This window comes from Colletotrichum fructicola (genome assembly GCF_000319635.2).
Source record: "Colletotrichum fructicola Nara gc5 chromosome Unknown KSG_Nara_v1_contig02, whole genome shotgun sequence".
NCBI lineage: Eukaryota > Fungi > Ascomycota > Sordariomycetes > Glomerellales > Glomerellaceae > Colletotrichum > Colletotrichum fructicola.
This window is the reverse complement of record NW_027094052.1, coordinates 4,288,124-4,307,086: the sequence shown is the minus strand read 5'-3', so window position 1 is coordinate 4,307,086 and position 18,963 is coordinate 4,288,124. Positions and strand designations below refer to the sequence as shown.

The 18,963-nt window shown below is 52.3% G+C and overlaps 4 protein-coding genes across 4 annotated transcripts; all 4 read left to right on the top strand.

The window, feature by feature from the left end:
* Positions 1 to 1,016: 1,016 nt before the first annotated feature.
* CGGC5_v003950 (uncharacterized protein) lies at positions 1,017 to 2,134 on the top strand (the record flags this gene model as incomplete). Its single annotated transcript, XM_066151207.1, has 2 exons — positions 1,017 to 1,434; positions 1,923 to 2,134. 2 exons carry the CDS (start codon positions 1,017 to 1,019, stop codon positions 2,132 to 2,134), a joined length of 630 nt encoding a protein of 209 aa, XP_066009327.1.
* Positions 2,135 to 2,329: 195 nt separating this feature from the next.
* Positions 2,330 to 5,143, top strand: rsp1 (DnaJ-related protein rsp1; the record flags this gene model as incomplete). The annotated part of the gene is made up of 4 exons (XM_032033256.1): positions 2,330 to 2,426; positions 2,484 to 3,500; positions 3,549 to 3,594; positions 3,937 to 5,143. 4 exons carry the CDS (start codon positions 2,330 to 2,332, stop codon positions 5,141 to 5,143), a joined length of 2,367 nt encoding a protein of 788 aa, XP_031887713.1.
* A 1,510-nt stretch (positions 5,144 to 6,653) lies between these two features.
* On the top strand, positions 6,654 to 7,360 carry CGGC5_v003948 (uncharacterized protein; the record flags this gene model as incomplete). Its single annotated transcript, XM_032033257.1, has 4 exons — positions 6,654 to 6,743; positions 6,824 to 7,013; positions 7,061 to 7,189; positions 7,245 to 7,360. The coding sequence occupies 4 exons, from the start codon at positions 6,654 to 6,656 to the stop codon at positions 7,358 to 7,360; spliced, it is 525 nt and encodes a 174-aa protein (XP_031887708.1).
* Positions 7,361 to 8,729: 1,369 nt separating this feature from the next.
* On the top strand, positions 8,730 to 11,980 carry CGGC5_v003947 (Pro-apoptotic serine protease NMA111; the record flags this gene model as incomplete). The annotated part of the gene is made up of 4 exons (XM_032033258.1): positions 8,730 to 9,082; positions 9,149 to 9,345; positions 9,406 to 11,703; positions 11,754 to 11,980. The coding sequence occupies 4 exons, from the start codon at positions 8,730 to 8,732 to the stop codon at positions 11,978 to 11,980; spliced, it is 3,075 nt and encodes a 1,024-aa protein (XP_031887707.1).
* Between the last annotated feature and the right edge of the window lie 6,983 nt (positions 11,981 to 18,963).

Below are 18,963 nucleotides of genomic sequence, written 5' to 3'. Positions count from 1 at the left end.
GGCGGGTTCTTTCTCAAGTAACAAAAGCTGAGGTTCGTCACTTCTGGGCGTACGCAAGTCACTCCCGATTCCACAACTCGTGCCGTGCCGCGAAATTCTTGCAATTTCCCCCTTGCTTGTGCCGAAGACAGAGGAAGAAATGTTCGAATGGTCGAGCCTGTGTCATCGATCCCTTCGTCTGTGACAGGGACTCCAGCGTACTCAGCAAACGTCTCTGATAGGTAAGGTGGCTCTTGCCAGTCGTTCTTGGACCGTTCAGATTGACCAAAACGAAACGAGTAAGTCTTGTTGACGACCTTTAGGCTGCGATATGCATCAGCAGGGTGCCGCGGAAGCAGTAGATTTCTAGGTCGGAAGCCCGATTCGTGAGTTTCGGGCTGGGTACGCCCTGTGTTCACTAGATTGACCTGTTGAAAAAACTTGGCTCCGGAAAGTCATCTGTGTCGCTAGACCACAACATATCATGCAGTACTCCCGATTCCAACTTGTATGAAGTGACAAACACTGAGCGGAGCCAGTACTTGAGACTAGACCAATAGAGACAGCACCTCCGGGCTCATGTTAGAGTGGACAGTGTCTTGACACGAGAGTGCCGTTCATAGCTTCCGTAGACAGCTTCATCTCAGCTTGAGGGCAAGATCCGAGCGTGTGCTGATCCGTTGCTGATGATGTTCAGATTTGCCTAACTTTTGTTGCATGGGGAGGCAACGGAATCGGCCATCTATCTTGCAGGTCTCTGATGTAGTTGGGTGGCTGGCAGATGAAGTGGCTTGACTGGTCGACTCCCGTCGTTAGTTTGAGGCGCGGCTCATCACGCCTCCCGAGATCAGCCCGGTAGAACGGTGGCTTAGCGCACCGGTAGAGTCGCAATTCTTAAGTTCGATTTAGGCCATCGAGGTGGTAGGTATCCACATTCGGAGGTTCAGGTTGAAGCAAGGCGACCCTATCGACCATTACGAGGGCATGAGGGGCAGCTGGAATGAGCGAGCTGAGGCGTCCTTTCAGGGCTGGTGCGGATGGAGGGGCAGCCAAAGGAACAACGGCTGGGGTTTGCCGGGGAGTCCCTGAAGGGACTGCTAAATAAAAATTTGGACCCCTGCCCCATTGACCCTCTGCTGCCCGCGCAACCGAACGGACAGGAAGGACGGACGGGCCGTCAACAAGACCTTACTCTCTGTGGAAGGAAAAAGGTAAAGCAGGCCAGGTCGCAGTCAATATTTGCTTCTTCGCTTTCGCAAATCCTACCTAACCCAGCTGATGAGGCTCTCAACTCTCCTTTTTTGACGACCCGTGAACCTCTTTTCTTCTTGGACGACGTCGACACAGCGTCGTATCACGCATTCCCCGCCATCAGCCGTCTCGTCTGCTCGCCCGTTGCCAGACCAGACAGTCCCCCTCGGCTTTGCATCTACGGCTGCTTTTTGACGTCATTCGGTGAGTTGCCCTCCCACGACAGGTCGCATGCGCGGCCACCCAATCACTTCTGCATCTACCCTGAGAAACCGACGACGAAAGACGGTGAGCAGCCAACCACTGCCGGCGGCTCAGTCTACTGCCGTCCTTGCCTCCGACTGGCTGCTGCCCGCTTGGTTTACCATCGGGTGCCCTTGTCTGCATCGTCGGACCGCTACCTTTTGCTCCCCCGCGGTGCCTGGCTCCGTCATCTAGCATCGACGCCAATCCTTGTTGCTGTCTGCAGTTCTGCGAGACATAATAGACTCCTAGACTCGCGGTGTCGATTGCCCCTCCTTCCCGTTTGTGGCGTCCATTTGGAGACTGCTCGCCCGCTTATTGCACGGCTGCTTACTCGTCTGACACGTCTGATTCGCTTCGCACGATACCTCTCACTCGCGGATACCACCACCGTTCTGTCGCAAGCTGCTCGTCTTGTGACATAACTGCTGACACACTTGCTACCATAGATCTCTACTCGTCTGCACCTTCCCTCATCTTCCACGACCAGCGATCGCACTTGACAACCGTTCAACGAGGTTGCCTCTTTGCCAGTTGCACCGCCTCACCTCGTCCACGCAAACTTGCAGTTGCGCTACTCCGCACTACGAGGCGAAGCCACCTGCAAGCGGCAACGTCACGCCTGCGACTTCGCCTTCCCCAACGCACACTCTGCCAATAGCTTGCCAGCCACGAGCACTCGATCGAACGAGCTGGATCCAACTTTGGGCGACTAGGAAATTTCAACAAAACTCGCTCCTCAGCACGACGTTCACATCGTTTCCATACACGACGACCGACCTTGGGATGCATCTTGCGCAAAATCAGGCAGCCTTCACACCTTGCTAGCAGTTGACAACCTCTATCCACCGCCAGGATGGGAGGAGTTGACATGAGCCGCGACTACTACGCGGACCTGGAGCTTCCAGCGAACTCCGACGTGAACGAGATCAAGAAACAGTTCCGGAAACTTGGTACGGCGACGTCTTCCCCGTCCGTGCCTCCTCGTCCGGCATACTGACTTCTGCTAGCTCTCAAGTATCACCCCGATCGAAACCCGGGTAGAGAAGCCGAAGTCAACTCCAAGTTTCAGATGATTCAGTCGGCCCACGAGGTCCTGACCGATCCCGACTCGAGAGCCAAGTACGATGCTGGAAGAACACGATCGAGATACCCAACTGCTTCTGGAGTGAGGGGCAATCCATGGCAGAACGCCGGCTCCAACTTCCCGCCTCCGCCTCGTCGCAATGCCACCTCAACGGCTCGTAACCCGCCGTCGTCGGGAGCGAATAGGTACCGCAACTTTGCCTCGGGTGCAGCTCCCACGGCCAAGGCCCAGCAGCAGAGTGACCCAGAGGCGAAACGGAATGCCTGGCATGCCTTCGAGAACATGAGGGGCAAAGCGAGCCAGTCTCAACCAAAGCCCAAAAACGAACCCCCGGAGCCCCCTAAGCGACCTGTGCCACGAACACCCTCCCAAAAGCAGCGAGCAGAGGCCGCCTTTGGAGCACGCAAGGGAGGTTATGTGCCTCACTCGCCTGTTCCTGGTGACGAGCCTCCAGTCAACGCCTCCAATTACTCCACGACCAACCGTCACTCCAACATCTTCGCCGACAATGCCCGCAGACAAGGTGTCCCAGACCCTCTTGCCCAATTCCGTGAGGGCTACGCAGACAGTCGGCAGAGCACACCTTACTCCTCGCACGGAGGAGAGAAGACAAACCCGTTCGATGGGGTGCCTATCGGACGAGCCAAGAGCACTCGTGAAACTCCTCGGCAGCCCGAGGAAGGGTTCGGGCCTAACCTATCACCCGGAAGCGCTCGTCAACGTGCACAGAGTGTTCCGCGTCAGGCCAGAACTGAGCCTTCAAGTCCTCGAACGTCCTCGACGCCACAAGACGACCGACCGAACACCGCGACCGCTACGGCAGCTAACTCACCCAAGGACCCCTTCAGATCCAGAGCTAGCGCGAGATACACGCCGCCGAATGCGAACCCTGGCTTTGCTCAAGATGGCGGTCACCCCAAGCCAGCAACGGCTACTGATGGTGAGTTTGTGACTGTTGGTTTCACGGAGCTCAGCTAATATAGTCCAGAACATGGAAACACCAAGTCTGCAGGAAAGCAACAGGCATCTTCAATGTACGGCACTTCTCATTATTCAACTTCTTCTTTCGCTTCATATGTCAAGCCGAACTTTACATACGGCAAGCAGCCTTCGCCCGTGATTTGGGAGGAGCCGACGAAACAGCATCAGAGCCAGAAAAGCGAAACGTCGTCCTCTGCGTCATCTTCTCCCAGTGGAGATAGCTTGAGAAGTCACTCCCTTACACCATTTGAGCGCAAGCAGGGCGAGCTTCTGAGTAGGCTGGTTAAGAGACAAGCTCCGGAACTAACCCCGCTTGGACGCGAGAAGCGCCAGATCACCACTTCAAAACAGAATCCCAGTCCAGTGCATCAAGCTGACAGAAGTGACTCTACTAGCTTCAACTTCTCCATCGACGATGATACCTTCACTCGCACCGAACCCGAGCAACCTTCAATCAGCCGGCGAAGCACAGACGATATTAACACCAGGTTTGTCAACAACGATGGATCTGAGGCCTACCAATTCAGTGCCGGAAGCCCTGTTCATGACGCCAAGGGCCGTTCTCAGTCTGGAAGCCGCGTAGGTCGTCGATCACCGATTAAGCGTCCGACCTTGCGACACCAGAAGGACTTTGCCGGTCAGCCTACAGGATCGCCCTCGTCCGAAGGTAAATTTGATGCTCAGGACTGGACCCAGCAGATTGGCGCCCAAAACTTTGCCCCGTCCGTGTCTACCTCCCCGACACGCACCACTCGATCCAACTCCCGCAAAGCAAAGGTGAAGCCCACGGCTGGTAGCGCCGGCTTGGTGAACGATGAATATGACAGTGATGAGGATGGTGATTGGCGAGGCCGCAAGACTACTGCAGAGCCAGTTGGCGCGAAGAGCCCGAACGCCATGGATATTGATCCACCACAGGCCGGAGGCGCCCCGAATGCTGCTCAGTCAAACGGCGCGAGGAACATCCCGGTTGAGCCTTCTCGCCCGGAATGGAGGCCTGGTAACGTCAATGGAGTGACGGAAACCGCACCTAAGTCTACAGTGCGGAAGCCTGACTTCAACCCCAACGCCGCAGGCTCTGAGGATAGTGAAGAGTTTAGGGCCAGCTTTGCAGATCTCAAGAACGTGGCGCCGTTTGCGCAAACTGCTTCCGGACTTGGTTCCTTGGGTGACCTCAAGATGAACCTTCCCTTCGAAAGCCAGCCATCTAGCAGCATTCCTATCGAGAAAGAAAAGAAGCCGGCACTTGAATTTCCGGTGGTGCCCGTGGCACCGCGCCCTCCTCCTACCTTTGCGGTCGGTCTGAAGCCAACGGGCGGAGCTTGGCAAAAGTACATCCAAGACTTTCAAAGCTATGTTCTCAGATGGGAAATCTTCAACGCTCAGGTCATCGAGCATTTCAACGCCCGCAAGACAAACATTGCCGATCTTCGAGCCCGCAAGGGCTACGACTTCATAGCCTCTCGTGGCGACGAAGAGCTGATGGAGTACCTCGACTGGATGCAACAGGACAAGGAGGTGCGGAGAAAATGGGCTTTGGCATGCGAGGACCACGAAGCACGCATCCGAGAGTTCATGCTATATAAGAGCAAGATGAAATGAAGAATGACATGGAGAAGCCATGTCTTGAGAGGAGTGGACTGTATCCTTGTTCTCTGCCTAGGAGATGGGCTTTTTTCGACTTTGACGACAGCTTGGACTGATGGGAAACGACACGAAACGATACCCGGCATTTGGGAGGATATTATTCACGCTTCGACCTGTCTCTCACTTCTTGCGACTGAAAAGTCCGCATTGCACATACGTTCGGTCGCCGACGTGCGGCGACAATTCATTACGACATAGACGGGGGGTGTGTTGCCTGTGCACACTTCATATTTGCTTTACATCTCGCAGTCTCCTTTCTTCGCACTCGGTCCTGGGTCCCTCAATTTGATGGAGAACGGTTGCGCTACCCTGGAAACTCAGATATGGCGATGATACGCTGAGCCTTGGTTGTTGTCTGCCTCGGCTGGCTTGGAATGGGTTGTGTAATACTTACTAGAAACTTGGTCGTCTTCGAAGGATGTTGGGGGCAGGATTGGTACTCGCGGGCAGCCAGATAGGAAGGAGACAAACATCGAAATTAATGCCACAGAATCAGCCCTATCTTTGCTTCTCATGTTATTTCCAGGCCGCGGCGATCTTGGCGCGTTCCCCACTCCTGGTTGGACGGACGTGTCTGGCAGCAGAGCTCTGCTTACTGGGCCCGCTGCTTCCACAGGTCAGAGCCACGCAATGATCTTGCTGTAATTCTTATCCCCTAGTGATACCTGGCGTCCAAGCATGGCAATCCTTTCAAATCCCCGGTTTCCTTCCTCATGCCCTGTCTGTCGTTCTATGAAGCTGACTCCTGACAAGATGCCAATAAGTCAGTCGTTTACTTCTTGAACCTATCTATTAGAGACCAGAAGTTTCCCGTTCAGTCTTGGTGTTTCTTGCCTTTATCTAACACCCTCTTGCCTTGCTAGAGTGCTCTTTGATGTGAGGGGGACAATTACCTCGAGTTAGGCTACAGAACCACTTCGAAAGAAAGTAAGTCACACGGCCAGTCATCTCACCCAAGCAAGTGTTGCCAGAGACAGTCTCTGTGATCCAATGAGCCTGCGTGTATCATGCCCCTTGCCTAGCAGAGGCAGGTATCAACTTTGATTAGCAGATTATTCGCGTGTAGGAGTATACTGACCATGAAACCAGTAGCAGTTGTCCTCTACCCTTTCAACTCAGTTCTCGCCTTAAAGGCACCCAAAGTATTGCTGTCTGTCTAGATGTCTGCGTCTTTCTCTCTTGGGGAAGCCACAGTCTCAAGCCCTTCTCGCCTTGTGAACTTCTTGTCACCACGATGTCAGTCAAGAACCTGCACAGCGAGAGCAGCCTTGGACCATGAGACCCGCCTCCTTCCCTCTAGAAACCTGAAGCAAGCTGCTTTCGTTACTCCTCTTCTATTTAAATCTCTGCCTTCCTTCCACGTCCTCTCCAAAATCTTCTCCTCGCAACATCATCACCACTCACCTTTCTCACACAATCTATCCCACCAACACTCTAGCTATCCAAGAAATAACTACAACCTACCATGGCTGACTCAAAGAACGCCAACACTGCCACTGCCGAGGGTGGTGAGGGTTTCGGCGCTCGAGCTGGCGCCTGGACTGAGGCTGAGAGAGTAAGTTGGGCCTCTGTTCCTATGTCTCCGTCTCCGTCTCCGTTTTCATGTCTGGATCAAATACTGACAGTCGTCTTCAGAGCCAGCTCCTCTTGCGCGTCCTCGCTAGTGTGCTCCCTGAGGGAAAGGGCGTCGATTGGAAGAACGTCAACATGCCCGGCCGCACGCAGAAGGCCTTGCAACACCAGTGGGCCACCGTTCTGGCTCAGATCCGGGACCTCAACATTGGCGGTGACGGCACCGTCACTACCCCGGCCAAGCCCCGTGCGGGTGGGTTTTCTCAGTCCTTCAAAAGTCCTATTGCTCACAGTCTACAGCTCGCAAGAAGACGCCCAAGAAAGCTGCCGGTGCTGCCGATGGCGAGGGCGGCGATGAGGCTAACGAGGGCGACGAGGATGGCACCCCTGTCAAGACCCCTAAGAAGCGCGGCGCTGCTAGCGCTGGTGGTAAGTCTACATCTAGCTTTCATGTCAAATTCAAGCAAGCTGACTTGGCAAGCAGAGGGTTCGGCCAAGAAGCGTCGCGCCCCCAAGAAAAGCACCCCCAAGGTCGAGGATGAGGCCGAGGAGGAGGACGGCGAGGCGAAGGCCGAGGAGAACGTCGAGGAGAAGCAGTAGCCGAACATCGTCCTTTCCGGATAGGGTGCCTACGAATGGCCGGAAAGTAGGAAGCCACTGAAGCGCATCAATATGCGATCTTTGGGTTGGAAGGACCTTTTGGTGATGACTGGTCTACGTGGTCCTTTTTGAATGAGCTTCATGATGCGGGAAGCGTTATCTTGCGGATGTGGAACCCAGGCCTAGGTTAGACACACTTCGTCAAAGGTTGTGGCCACGAAATCAGAAGAGGAATGAGCACACAAAACGATTGCTGACTTCGTATCTGTGAAAATGTTGATCGCCGGGGTGGGCGTTGATGGAGAGAGAGGTCGCCCAGCCGTGGATGGGACTTGCGTTTGACGAATCAAATGGGCCGAGGCGGTCTCCAGATCAAGGTGTACCCCAGCTGGTCATTCGTGCAAGCAGAATGTGAGACCTGCATATTCATCCAGTCTGGATAGCTGCCCCTGATGGTGTGCAGTTGGAGAGCATGATCCATCACCGTCCCATGTTAGCTGCGGCCAGGCACACACCCGTTGACGTCCTTCTGTCAAGATTGTTAGGCGGGACATTGCCGCAGCGGCAGGCCGGCTTAGCGAAGGCTACAGGCGTGGGGAGGGTCGCTAGTGTCACATTACATCAGCAGCCGGGGCAGGGGGCAGCCAACCCACCCGGGACATGCACCCTCTGCACCCATATAAGCGGGCTCTTATGCATCTAGCCTGGTGATCTGGATTTGGGTGGTGGCCACATCCTGTTTGCCTTCCCGTTTTCTCGCATCCCGAAATTTTTCGACGGCCGACAAGACTGTGTTGGCCTGCTTTATTTAATTGTCTCTGGATCAAGGAGATATCACATTGCATCAAAGATTGAGCCTCAGTGGATTGAGACTGTCTCCCTGCCGAGCCAGGAGTTCAATTTCCAAACGCTTCCAGTCGCTCGCTGAAGGTCTCCCCCCTCCAACGGGAACAGGAACTTGCCAGCAGCCTGTGAAAGGCTTGCCTGCCGCTGCCATCCTTCTCAACACTGGATGCGCTCCGTCTTCGTCCGCAGAGGGACTGTGACTTCCTTGAATCTTGCATCCACAACCACCGCAACCACCCCGGTCACACCTTGGACAACCTCCTCCACCCTCGCATTCAACCAGCTGCTCAGACGCCAGCACCACCAGCTCCCGCTCGCCAAACACGGCTGCTCCCGCACTACTCTGGCCCTTCTTCCCAAAACCATCTGCTATAAGACAACGCGACGAACCGGTCTTGGCCAGTTCCAACGTCCTTTCTCTACCACCTCGTCCGCTGCCGGCGCCGTCGCATCTGACCCTCCGCCGACCGCGCAGCAAAACCAACCCTCCAATCCATCAACACCTACCCCCCCGATCGCAGAAATGAACGGCACCAACGCGTCTCCGCGCTCCAAGCGCAAGGCGCCCACAAGCCCCGAGGGTCTGCGACCGCACAAGCAGCATCGCGCCGTCAATGGCAAGCTGTCCGCTGGCGACAACACTCCCGAGATCGAGCTTGAACACTCGGCTTTCGTTGAAGAGGACTCTGGCATGGAGGACAGCGCCATGATGGGAAGCATGTTCCCCATCTCCCAAGAACCCGAGGTATGGCAGAAGACCATTGAGAATGTCGTGAGCAACGTCGTCTCTATTCGCTTCTGCCAGACCTGCTCTTTCGACACAGACCCGGCGTTGACCAGCGAGGCGACTGGATTCGTGGTGGACGCACAGAAGGGGTAAGACTACGTCATGACACTACCCAATATGGATTGAGGCGGCATGCTAATTCTATGGCCCAACAGATACATCCTGACAAATCGACACGTCGTCGGATCCGGTCCCTTTTGGGGATACGTCGTTTTCGACAACCACGAAGAAGTCGATGCGTACCCAGTCTACCGTGACCCTGTCCACGATTTCGGTATCCTGCGATTCGATCCCAAGGCCGTCAAGTACATGAAATTGAACGCGCTGCAGTTGCGACCGGATCTTGCAAAGGGTAGGCAGACACCCTGATGGGCGACGCATTTTTAAAGTGGAGGCACTGACGTATTTTTAGTGGGTGTCGAGATCAGAGTCGTTGGTAACGATGCTGGAGAGAAGCTCAGTATCTTGTCTGGATTCATCAGTCGGTTGGATCGCAACGCGCCCGAGTACGGCGATGGCTACAGCGATTTCAACACGTGCTACTACCAGGCCAACGCCGCCGCGAGTGGTGGCAGTTCGGGCAGTCCGGTGGTCAACATCGATGGTTTTGCCGTTGCGCTGCAAGCTGGTGGACGTTCCGATGGCGCCTCAACAGATTACTTCCTACCCCTGGACCGCCCATTAAGAGCCCTGCAGTGTGTCCAGCAAGGCAAGCCCGTCACGAGAGGTGACATCCAATGCCAATTCCTTCTCAAGCCTTTTGACGAGTGCAGACGTCTCGGTCTTACCGCCGAATGGGAGGCTGCTGCTCGCAAGGCCTTCCCCAAGGAGAACAACATGCTTGTTGCAGAAATTGTGCTTCCAAAGGGCCAGTCCGACAGCAAGATCGAGGAGGGCGACATTCTCATCAAGGTGAACGGAGAGATGGTCACGCAGTTCATTCGTTTGGATGATCTTCTCGACTCCAACGTTGGCAAATCTATTCGCCTCCAAATCCAGCGAGGTGGAGAGGATATTGAGGTTGATATTGACGTCGGCGACCTGCACAAGATCACCCCTGATCGATTTGTTTCCGTTGCCGGCGCCAGCTTCCACAGCTTGTCCTACCAACAAGCTCGTCTCTACGGTGTTGCATGCCAAGGAGTCTTCGTTTGCGAAGCCACTGGATCTTTCAGGTTTGACAGCGCTGACAACGGCTGGTTGATTCAAAGTGTGGACCATAAGAAGACCCCTGACTTGGAGAGCTTCATCGACGTCATGAAGACCATCCCAGACAAGTCCAGAGTTGTTGTCACATACAAGCATCTGCGTGATCTGCACACTCTCAACACGACAGTCATCTACGTCGATAGGCATTGGTCAGCCAAGATGAAGATGGCGGTCAGAAACGACGAGACAGGTCTGTGGGACTTCACTGACCTCGCCGACCCCCTTCCTCCCGTTCCGCCGGTTGCCCGCTCAGCGTCCTTCATCCAGCTCGAGAACGTGAAGCACCCTGCCATTGCTGACCTGGTACGAAGCTTCGTACACGTCAACTGCACCATGCCTGTCAAGCTTGACGGTTTCCCCAAGAACAGAAAATGGGGCATGGGTCTGGTCATCGACGCTGAGAAGGGTCTCGTCGTCATCTCCAGAGCCATTGTGCCTTACGATCTTTGCGACGTGACTATCACCATTGCTGACTCTATTATTGTCGAGGGCAAGGTGGTTTTCCTGCACCCGCTTCAAAACTACGCCATCGTCCAGTATGACCCCAAGCTGGTCGACGCCCCTGTTCAGAGCGCCAAGTTGAGCACCGAGAACATCTCGCAGGGAGCCTCGACCAACTTCATGGGATACAACAGAATCGGCAAGATTGTCCACGCGTCGACGACTGTCACCGAAGTCACGGCTGTGGCGATCCCGGCCAACTCCGGCGCGCCCAGATACCGTGCTGTCAACGTTGATGCCATTACTGTTGACACCAGCTTGAGCAACCAATGTGGTAGCGGTGTCCTCGTCGCGGACGACGGCACCGTTCAAGCCCTTTGGCTCACTTACCTGGGCGAGCGCTCGCCGTGCTCTAACCGCGACGAAGAGTACCACCTTGGACTGGCCACCCCCACTTTGCTATCTGTTGTTTCCCAGATTCAACAGGGTCTCGTCCCGAAGCTGAGAATGCTGTCGGTTGAATTCAGGGCCATTGGCATGGCTCAGGCCAGAGTCATGGGCGTCTCTGATGAGTGGATGACAAAGGTCACCGAAGCCAACAAGACACACCACCAACTGTTCATGGTTAGCAAGCGGACTTTTGAGCGTGATCAACAGTCTGGTGCCCTGTTGGAAGGTGACATTTTGCTCACTCTCAACGGCAAGGTCATCACCAAGGTTTCCGAGCTCGATATCATGTATTCTCACGAGGTCTTGGACGCTGTCATTGTCCGTGACTGCCAAGAGCTCCACATCAAGGCTCACACCGTGGCTGCGGATGACGTTGAGACAGATCATGCCATTTCTTTCTGCGGAGCGATCCTGCACCGCCCTCACCATGCCGTTAGACAACAGATCAGCAAGTTGCACAGCGAGGTCTACGTCTCGGCTCGCACTCGAGGTTCGCCCTCGTACCAATACGGCCTTGCGCCCACAAACTTCATCACCCACGTCAACGGAAAGTCTACGCCTAACATGGAATCTTTCCTTGCAACCGTCCAGAAGATTCCAGACAACACCTGTGAGTGTCCTATCAGTATGTACGTAAAGTCAAGACTAACACAGCAGCAGATTTCCGCTTGAAGGCCGTCACTTTTGACAGCGTGCCGTGGGTTATCACCATGAAGAAGAACGAGCACTACTTCCCGACCATGGAGTGGATCAAGGACCCTTCAGAGCCCTGCGGCTGGAAGAGAAAGACATACGAGGGAGATGAGGTGTTTGAAGGCGAGGGTCCTGACGGGATCGTTGCCAACACCGAGGATGCAGAGATGGTCGAAGATCCCGCTCCTATCTGATGTAACATTGGATGGGGCGAATAACTTTGGACAGATTACGACTTCGGAAAGACCCTCGTCAGGCTCAGCGGCGACTCTGCATGTTCTTTAGCTCTGCAACCACGAGGCTGAGCACATTTAATGGTCCTTTTTATGTACGATTCGGAAGGGGGGCAAACAACATACCATGGGAAAATTCTGGACAGGGCAAGGCTGAGGGATTCAAAGGCATGGGCGCGCGCACGGCCGTGAGGACAGCATCTAGCTGGTGTCTTGTATGTACATAAGAGAAAGGGGAGTCGCCAGGTCACCTCTTGAAGGCGCGACTCCTGCGTCTGCATCTCCTTTTCTTGTTCTACTTTCTGTTCAATACCCGTTAGACTTCATTGAAAGTCTCATCTTTTCGCTTACATCTATCATACCTGTGCTCATCATCACTGACCAACATATTCCGGCGGGAACGATGGGCAAGGTACGTGTGCCCTAACAATGGGCTACGCGGTGTTATAATTATAGTTTACAGCTACGCAACCGACTTCTCACAGATTCTTGTGTGCACAACTCCATTTTGTCGAGAATCAGAGTTCTTTCCTCAAATTTCAGTCCGCGTTGTTCTGCCACACTTCGCCACACACGACATGTTTTCGGGCTGAGGTCAAACCGGAATTGAGCCTCGAATGAGATCTCGGCTATCCCGCTCAGCACTTCATAACGAAACAAATACCCCCACCCTAGACTGCCAGCCCATATTTCCATGATTTGGAGGTTAGGCATGTGCATGGCTGTTGTAGCTGCATCACAAAACAGTGTTTCCGGTTGTTCACGGGATTTAGATCTCAACGTTAGAGACTTCATCCTTGACCACGGCCCGTACGAGGAGGCTATTCGGAAAAATTCGTGTGCTTTGAACAAGTTTGATGCGTCAAAAGCCACAAGAGAACGCGCGTTTTGGGCCGCCACCAGCGCGAGAGATTCTGTGTCTCGTTTGCCGAAGAACGTGTATTTGTTGAAAAAAAATTTCTCTCAGAGTTGAAGCTTTTGCACCGTTCGCGGCAGCATTCTAAACAACGTTTTGATTGCCGAGATCCGGGCGATGTCGTCTGCGAAATCAACTCCGCGTGATGGCTCATAAACTATCTCTTCGAGGTAGGGAAGACATCGGTATACATTCATCAGAGCGCCTGATGACAGGCTTCTCTGAAATTTGCGGCTAATCACGAATTTCTTTATCTCTCGAATTTCCGGAATCGTGGCTCGGTTGCCGACGTCGAAATCGAGCAGGTTTCCAAGTCCCCGCCGCTGAGAGCCAACATATCTCCGCTCTTGGGTGAAGTAAGCCTTGTGAAAACTAGGGTCTGCCCATGAAAATTGTCCGCCAATCAACGGTCCAAAGCAGTGACTCGTATCACTTGGGGATGCGGCACTCAGCTCAAGCGTAAGATTCTGTTTGATATCCCGCGTTGAGAGAATGTCGAGAAGCTGTAAAAGACGCGTACTGAAGATTTCGCCGTTGGCTGCCGCTTCGGCGGCGGTCTCTTCCGTTTGACAAATAACGCAATTGTATGTCCACAACTCTACATGAAGCCAAATCGATTGTAGAAGACTTTTTCGCCTTCCAGTCATCATTCGGTCGAACCAACGTATGTCGGAAGATGACTTGAGTTTTACGTTGGTGAATATGGTTTTCTCAAAGAACTCTCGCCATAGGACACAGACTGTGGATGGCTTGAGGAGTGATCCGGCATGACTGGCGGTCATCTCCTCCAGGATCATCAGCCGGAGTTCCGTGGGCAAGTCCATTAATCAAAACTGGTTCTTTTGAGATCTCAGCCCTCGGCGAGTGGGGGCTATTCGTGGCTTGCGACGTGACGCATCCCTTGTGTTTGCAGACTTGCTTTTCTAGGGTATCGTTGCCTTTTTCGTGACCCTTTTGGCTATCTCACGCGATGATCCGGAACCATTGTTCGTAATCGCCAGTGGTTTCCTGGGACGAAGCTTCATATTTAAGTAGTATATTCGAAACCGGACGAGATCTGGAGTTATCTCGCGAGTGTTCAGTTCCAAAACAACAAATCTGAGAGGCTAAAAGTCAAGAGCAGGTACGAGCGTCAGAATCGGAAAAAGTCTGTCGCTCATGTCTGGCCGTATTGCCCATCCAGGTGCGGTACACACACATATATTAACCAATGTGGCAGCATAAATTGTATTCGACTACAGTATTGGTTTATAGTCAGCTTCAATTGTATGATCATTCGGTTCTCATCATATTTGCCTGAAGCACACTCCAGAAATTTATGCAGCTCCAGCATTGCATAGCCAGGACGCTACCTCTTCCACAACATCCACAGAATATGTTTGAGGTCTACTGTATTACGTTGAAGTTCTCAATCTACGATGTTACTAAAGATTCGCGATATTTCGAATTGGATTCTTCTTTGTTTTAGTCACCATGAAAAAACGCAACAGTGTCGTGCTTTTGAAGGAGCGAGATCTGGCGAGGATGAAAGCTGAGTGGCGTAGATAACTATTGTCACCGACTGCTTATGAGGAGCTATTTCGTATGAGTACTTGTCCACATGCACGTATCGCTGCATACGTTTTCCGATTCATGTGTAAATCCATCTCTTCATCTGCTCCATGGTCCCCGACTTGAGGATGTAAGTCCTTCCCATCCAAGACCCGAATCTATCTCATCGTCTCCCCGATTGCCTCGAACTAGTGATGCCTGTTCATCGAAATATGTCGAACCGGTGAGGGACGCTGAGTCAAATCCAGGGGAACTCAGCTTGTTCTTCGTCTCTTTAACACTTGTGAAGCGATTCCAGTTGAAATCAAAGAGGGGCTTTCTGTTCTTGAAAATCGTCTCATTGGCGTAACCAGGGCCTCGAGGATCCTTTCTGTCGGAGACAGTGGCCGCTCCCGGGGCACTCTTTCTTTGCCTCATAGCAGACAATACCTTTTTCGCACCATCTTTCAGATCAAAACCCGTCAACATCGCATTCAGTCCCGGCGCCAATGTAATGGGTTGTCCAAACGATTGGCGTGCATACTCCAAAGGGCTTTCCGAAGTGATTGTGGGAAACGGGCGTTTCATTGTCTCTGGTATGATGTTTGCTGAGTTTTGTTTAGAGTCAAGACGCGGGCAATGACTCTTTTGGAGTTCTTGCAAATATTTCTCCCGGCGAGCTTTAGCGCTGCCCAAAATGAGCATTCTGTCTCTTTCAACCACTTCCATAACCATTTGGGTTCTTGAAGGGCTCTTGAGTGCCGTTTCCAGCTCCTGAGGTGTTTCGGTCTCAAACGGTTCAGACTCATTATATTTGCGTGCGGCGTCATGTTTATTCCCAGAATCAGTTGTATCCGAGTCCAAGAGTCTAATTGCACCGTGCTCTTGATATCTAGACAAACCCTTCGGATCTGCTGGAGAGTTTTTGGACAAAATCAACCTGGGATTCGGCATCGCTCTCGATAACCACATTTCGTTGCTCGATGGCAAATGAACCGCTTTGGCTTGTAGATACTCCTGGATACTCGCCATGGCAGTATTCAATGGAACCATGTAAATATCTCCAAAAACATCGTCAGCGATGACGTGGCCGTAAGGTTCGAGAGAGCGCGAGCCGACAACCCAAGAGCCGGAATCCCCATCGGAAACTATTGAGGTTATTAAGAGATGACTATGGGTTGATTGAGCTTCAGACTTACTTGAGCCTTTGTTCAATGTCACCATGTAAGCGTCCACGGGTAACATGTCAGGTCCAACCAGCAATCCTGCAGGCTGGTTCCACAACACACCATTTCTTGAACCTTTGTGACCCCCAATCAACTCTACCAGGATCTTGGATGACTCTGCAGTGACCATTCCGACTTTCGTGCTTAGTGGACGCTTTCTGATCTTTCCTTTTGTCTCCCTCGTACAAATCATGTTTGGAAGCAAAGACCCATGCCTCAATTCGTGCAACGCCAAATCGGAGTACTTGTTTGATTGGCTTCTTCCTGTGAAGGCCATTCCAAGACGCTGCCAGCGTTTATGGTCGACTATGCTTGGCACATGGCGTGAAAATCCAGATTCGTCATTATCTGAGCTTTCTGTCTCAGGTTCTGTTTCCGCTTCCGTTTCTGAGCTGCCCCAACAATCCATCATCTTCGATATTGCAAAGTCCTCAGGCTCCAGACTGGAAATGCCGTGGCCTGTAGTCATACCGTAGAATGTAGCTTCATTGCTTTTGTCCACAACTTTGATGACTCCGCCGAAAGTGGTATATCTAATGTCGTTCACAGGGTTGATGAGTCTCAGTGGCTGTCCACACAAAGTTTCGCCGGTGCCCGGGAAAGCTTCATATCCCGCCTCCGCAATCTCTACCAAGACGGTTGATAGCAGGGCTCTCAAGCGAGGTGGGCTGCCTTCGAGTATTACCTTGAACGAACACTTATCATTATCAGATGAATCCAACAGATCCCGAATGACTCTTTCCCCGTCGAATACTCGACGGACAGCTTTGAGTGACTTGTGGTCACAGAGGACGACTACGTAGTCATGCGCGTCGTCCCGGGTCGCTCCAAGGATCATATGTCGTATTGATACATTCCCAGGGCTCACGCCCCTCGCTCTTAGTTCATCACTTAGTAGTGGCAGGACTTTTCCTCTTAAGTCTTCAAAGCGTGCTCTGACACTCTGGCCTGAATCGTCCATGAACCGAAGCAAGGCTCTCCCCCCTAATTTGATTGGTGTCCCCTCTTTGAGCTTGGATGTCCTCCTTGTAGATGTATTAGGCGGGTTTGATGAGTATCCTGAGTCCGGCGAAATTTCATTATCCAAGTCTTGAGAGGATGTTGAGATGTAGGGGCCGTTGGATGTCTGTTCCGCTTCGGGCTTTTTGTTTCTGTTGGAAACCGTGTAGAGGACGTTTGATAACATGGTTGAACTGATCCTCACAAGTGGCTTGGATGAACATGATGAGGAGGTTCAAGAAATGCGAGTAGGCAGTACAGAGAGAGGAGGCAGTCTGTGGCATTTCCAACACGTGGATTGGTCGCCTTAAGTACTATGGCTGAGCGACGTGAATGAGGCGGCCGCCCGAATTTGATTGGTGAGATCCATCGAGGTGAGGGGTGAGTCTGCACGTACGTCGATCAAGATGAAGGCCATTGCCCAGCCTGATTCTGACGAAGACTCAACCAAAACACTCGCTTCTCATATTTTTACAGCTTGCACTCCCGACTGTAAGAAATGTATAGATCCTGGGAAGATTTCAACGAAACGGCTTCCTCACAATGGATTACGAGATGTCAAATATTTACATCTTGAACCAAACAACAGATGCTGAAATTCGAGAACTGTGTCACGCTTTGTGGGACTGGAATGCTTGCCAGAACTGCCAATCTTTGTATTCTTGCGATAATGCTGCGTGCCCTTGGTCGAGACTTACAAGTCTCAAGACCTACTTCGATTTCTACAAGGATACGACGGCCTGTTACGCACCCGAGACTTTTAATCCAGCATTGCGATCTCATGGAGACCTCATCGCCATTATCCGTTTCGTTCGAGACAGACCGAGCACCCGACGAGACGATCTAGTTGAAGAGTATTTTAACAGTCGAAACGAGATGGTACAAGTCAACGAAGAGGACAAACAACGTGCCTTCAACATAGCCGTTAGAATATTGCTGATGGTTAGCTGTTGTGCTGATAATCACAGCGGTAGCCTTCTCGGAGACACAGAGCCAAGCGTTTGGCATCGTGACGAAAGTCTGAACAACTTTGTCTCGGCAACATTTCCAAAACGAGATCATCCAAGTCAGAACGAAGACAACATTTCTCTTCTTAGCCTGAGACAGACTATCAGGGCCACAAAACTGAAGAAGATTGCTCGTATCTCGTTTCGGGGCACAAATGACATCAGAAATCACCTCAAGCTCGATCAGACTAATGGAGTTGTCGAGCTGTATCATCACACGGCGGCGCTGAAAGAATGTCTAAAGGCCTCGAAGACCAGCGCCAATAACTTAGCGAGGTAAAGCGTTCTGAGAAAACTGTTTTCGAGAAAGCTCTGCTAACTGTAAAAAGCAACATTTTTCCGCGCCAACTGTTACTTGAAACAATAGATTCACTAGAAAGAATTCTATTTCCCATGGATAATGAATCTCTAAGCCTACTTCGATCTCTGGTTTCGGCGGAATCGCTTGACCCCGATTGCCAAGATAGGCGCTTTCAATCGTACCGACTCGATCACGAAAAGGAGACTACATACAACTATTGGGGCTCACGACTCATGGACCTCTGTGACGAAATCGAGAATCCGAAGCCACGCGGCCACTTCGGTTTATGGTTGAAGGCCAACAGCAAAGACAGGCACGTTATGCTGGCAAAGCTTGTGGGGATCTCCGTCGCTATCTTGTTGGGTATTCTCAGTTTGGTAGTTGGACTATTCCAGGCCTGGGTCGCTTATGAAGCGTGGAAACATCCTGTCAATGATAGCCCTTAGGGGATCGACCTCCCCTCACTGAGACCGCCTATCTTTGGTGTTTACGTGACTACATCTCGCGTGTTCGGAAAAGTTACATGTGTGAGGCCCAGAGAGTCGACGAAAGCAGACACGGCGGCGACGGAAGAGATGTTAAATATCTCGCAGGATGTGCTGTTGCCGTAGCATAGTAAGCCTTCTTTGTTCCAGGCCGATTTGAAATACCGAGCAAATATTCGGAGCTGCCGAGTCCCAGGACAACATTGTTCTTAATTTTGGTCAGATGGACACCGAAGTCTTTCTGCTGGGAAGCGCAGGACATTTTCACCCATTGTTGCAGGCACCCTATCTTGGGTCTCCATGCTTCACATTTAGTCACTCTTATCGGATTGGCCTTCGTGCCATTGAGGAAAACAGCACAGATAGCTGCTCTGTCAATCCTGGTTGATAGTTATATCACTGCCTCTGCTCATTCCAATGAAAAAGTGGAAAATAATGAGCTGCAACAAATAGGCGGAGCTGCCTTCGGCCTAGGTAAGC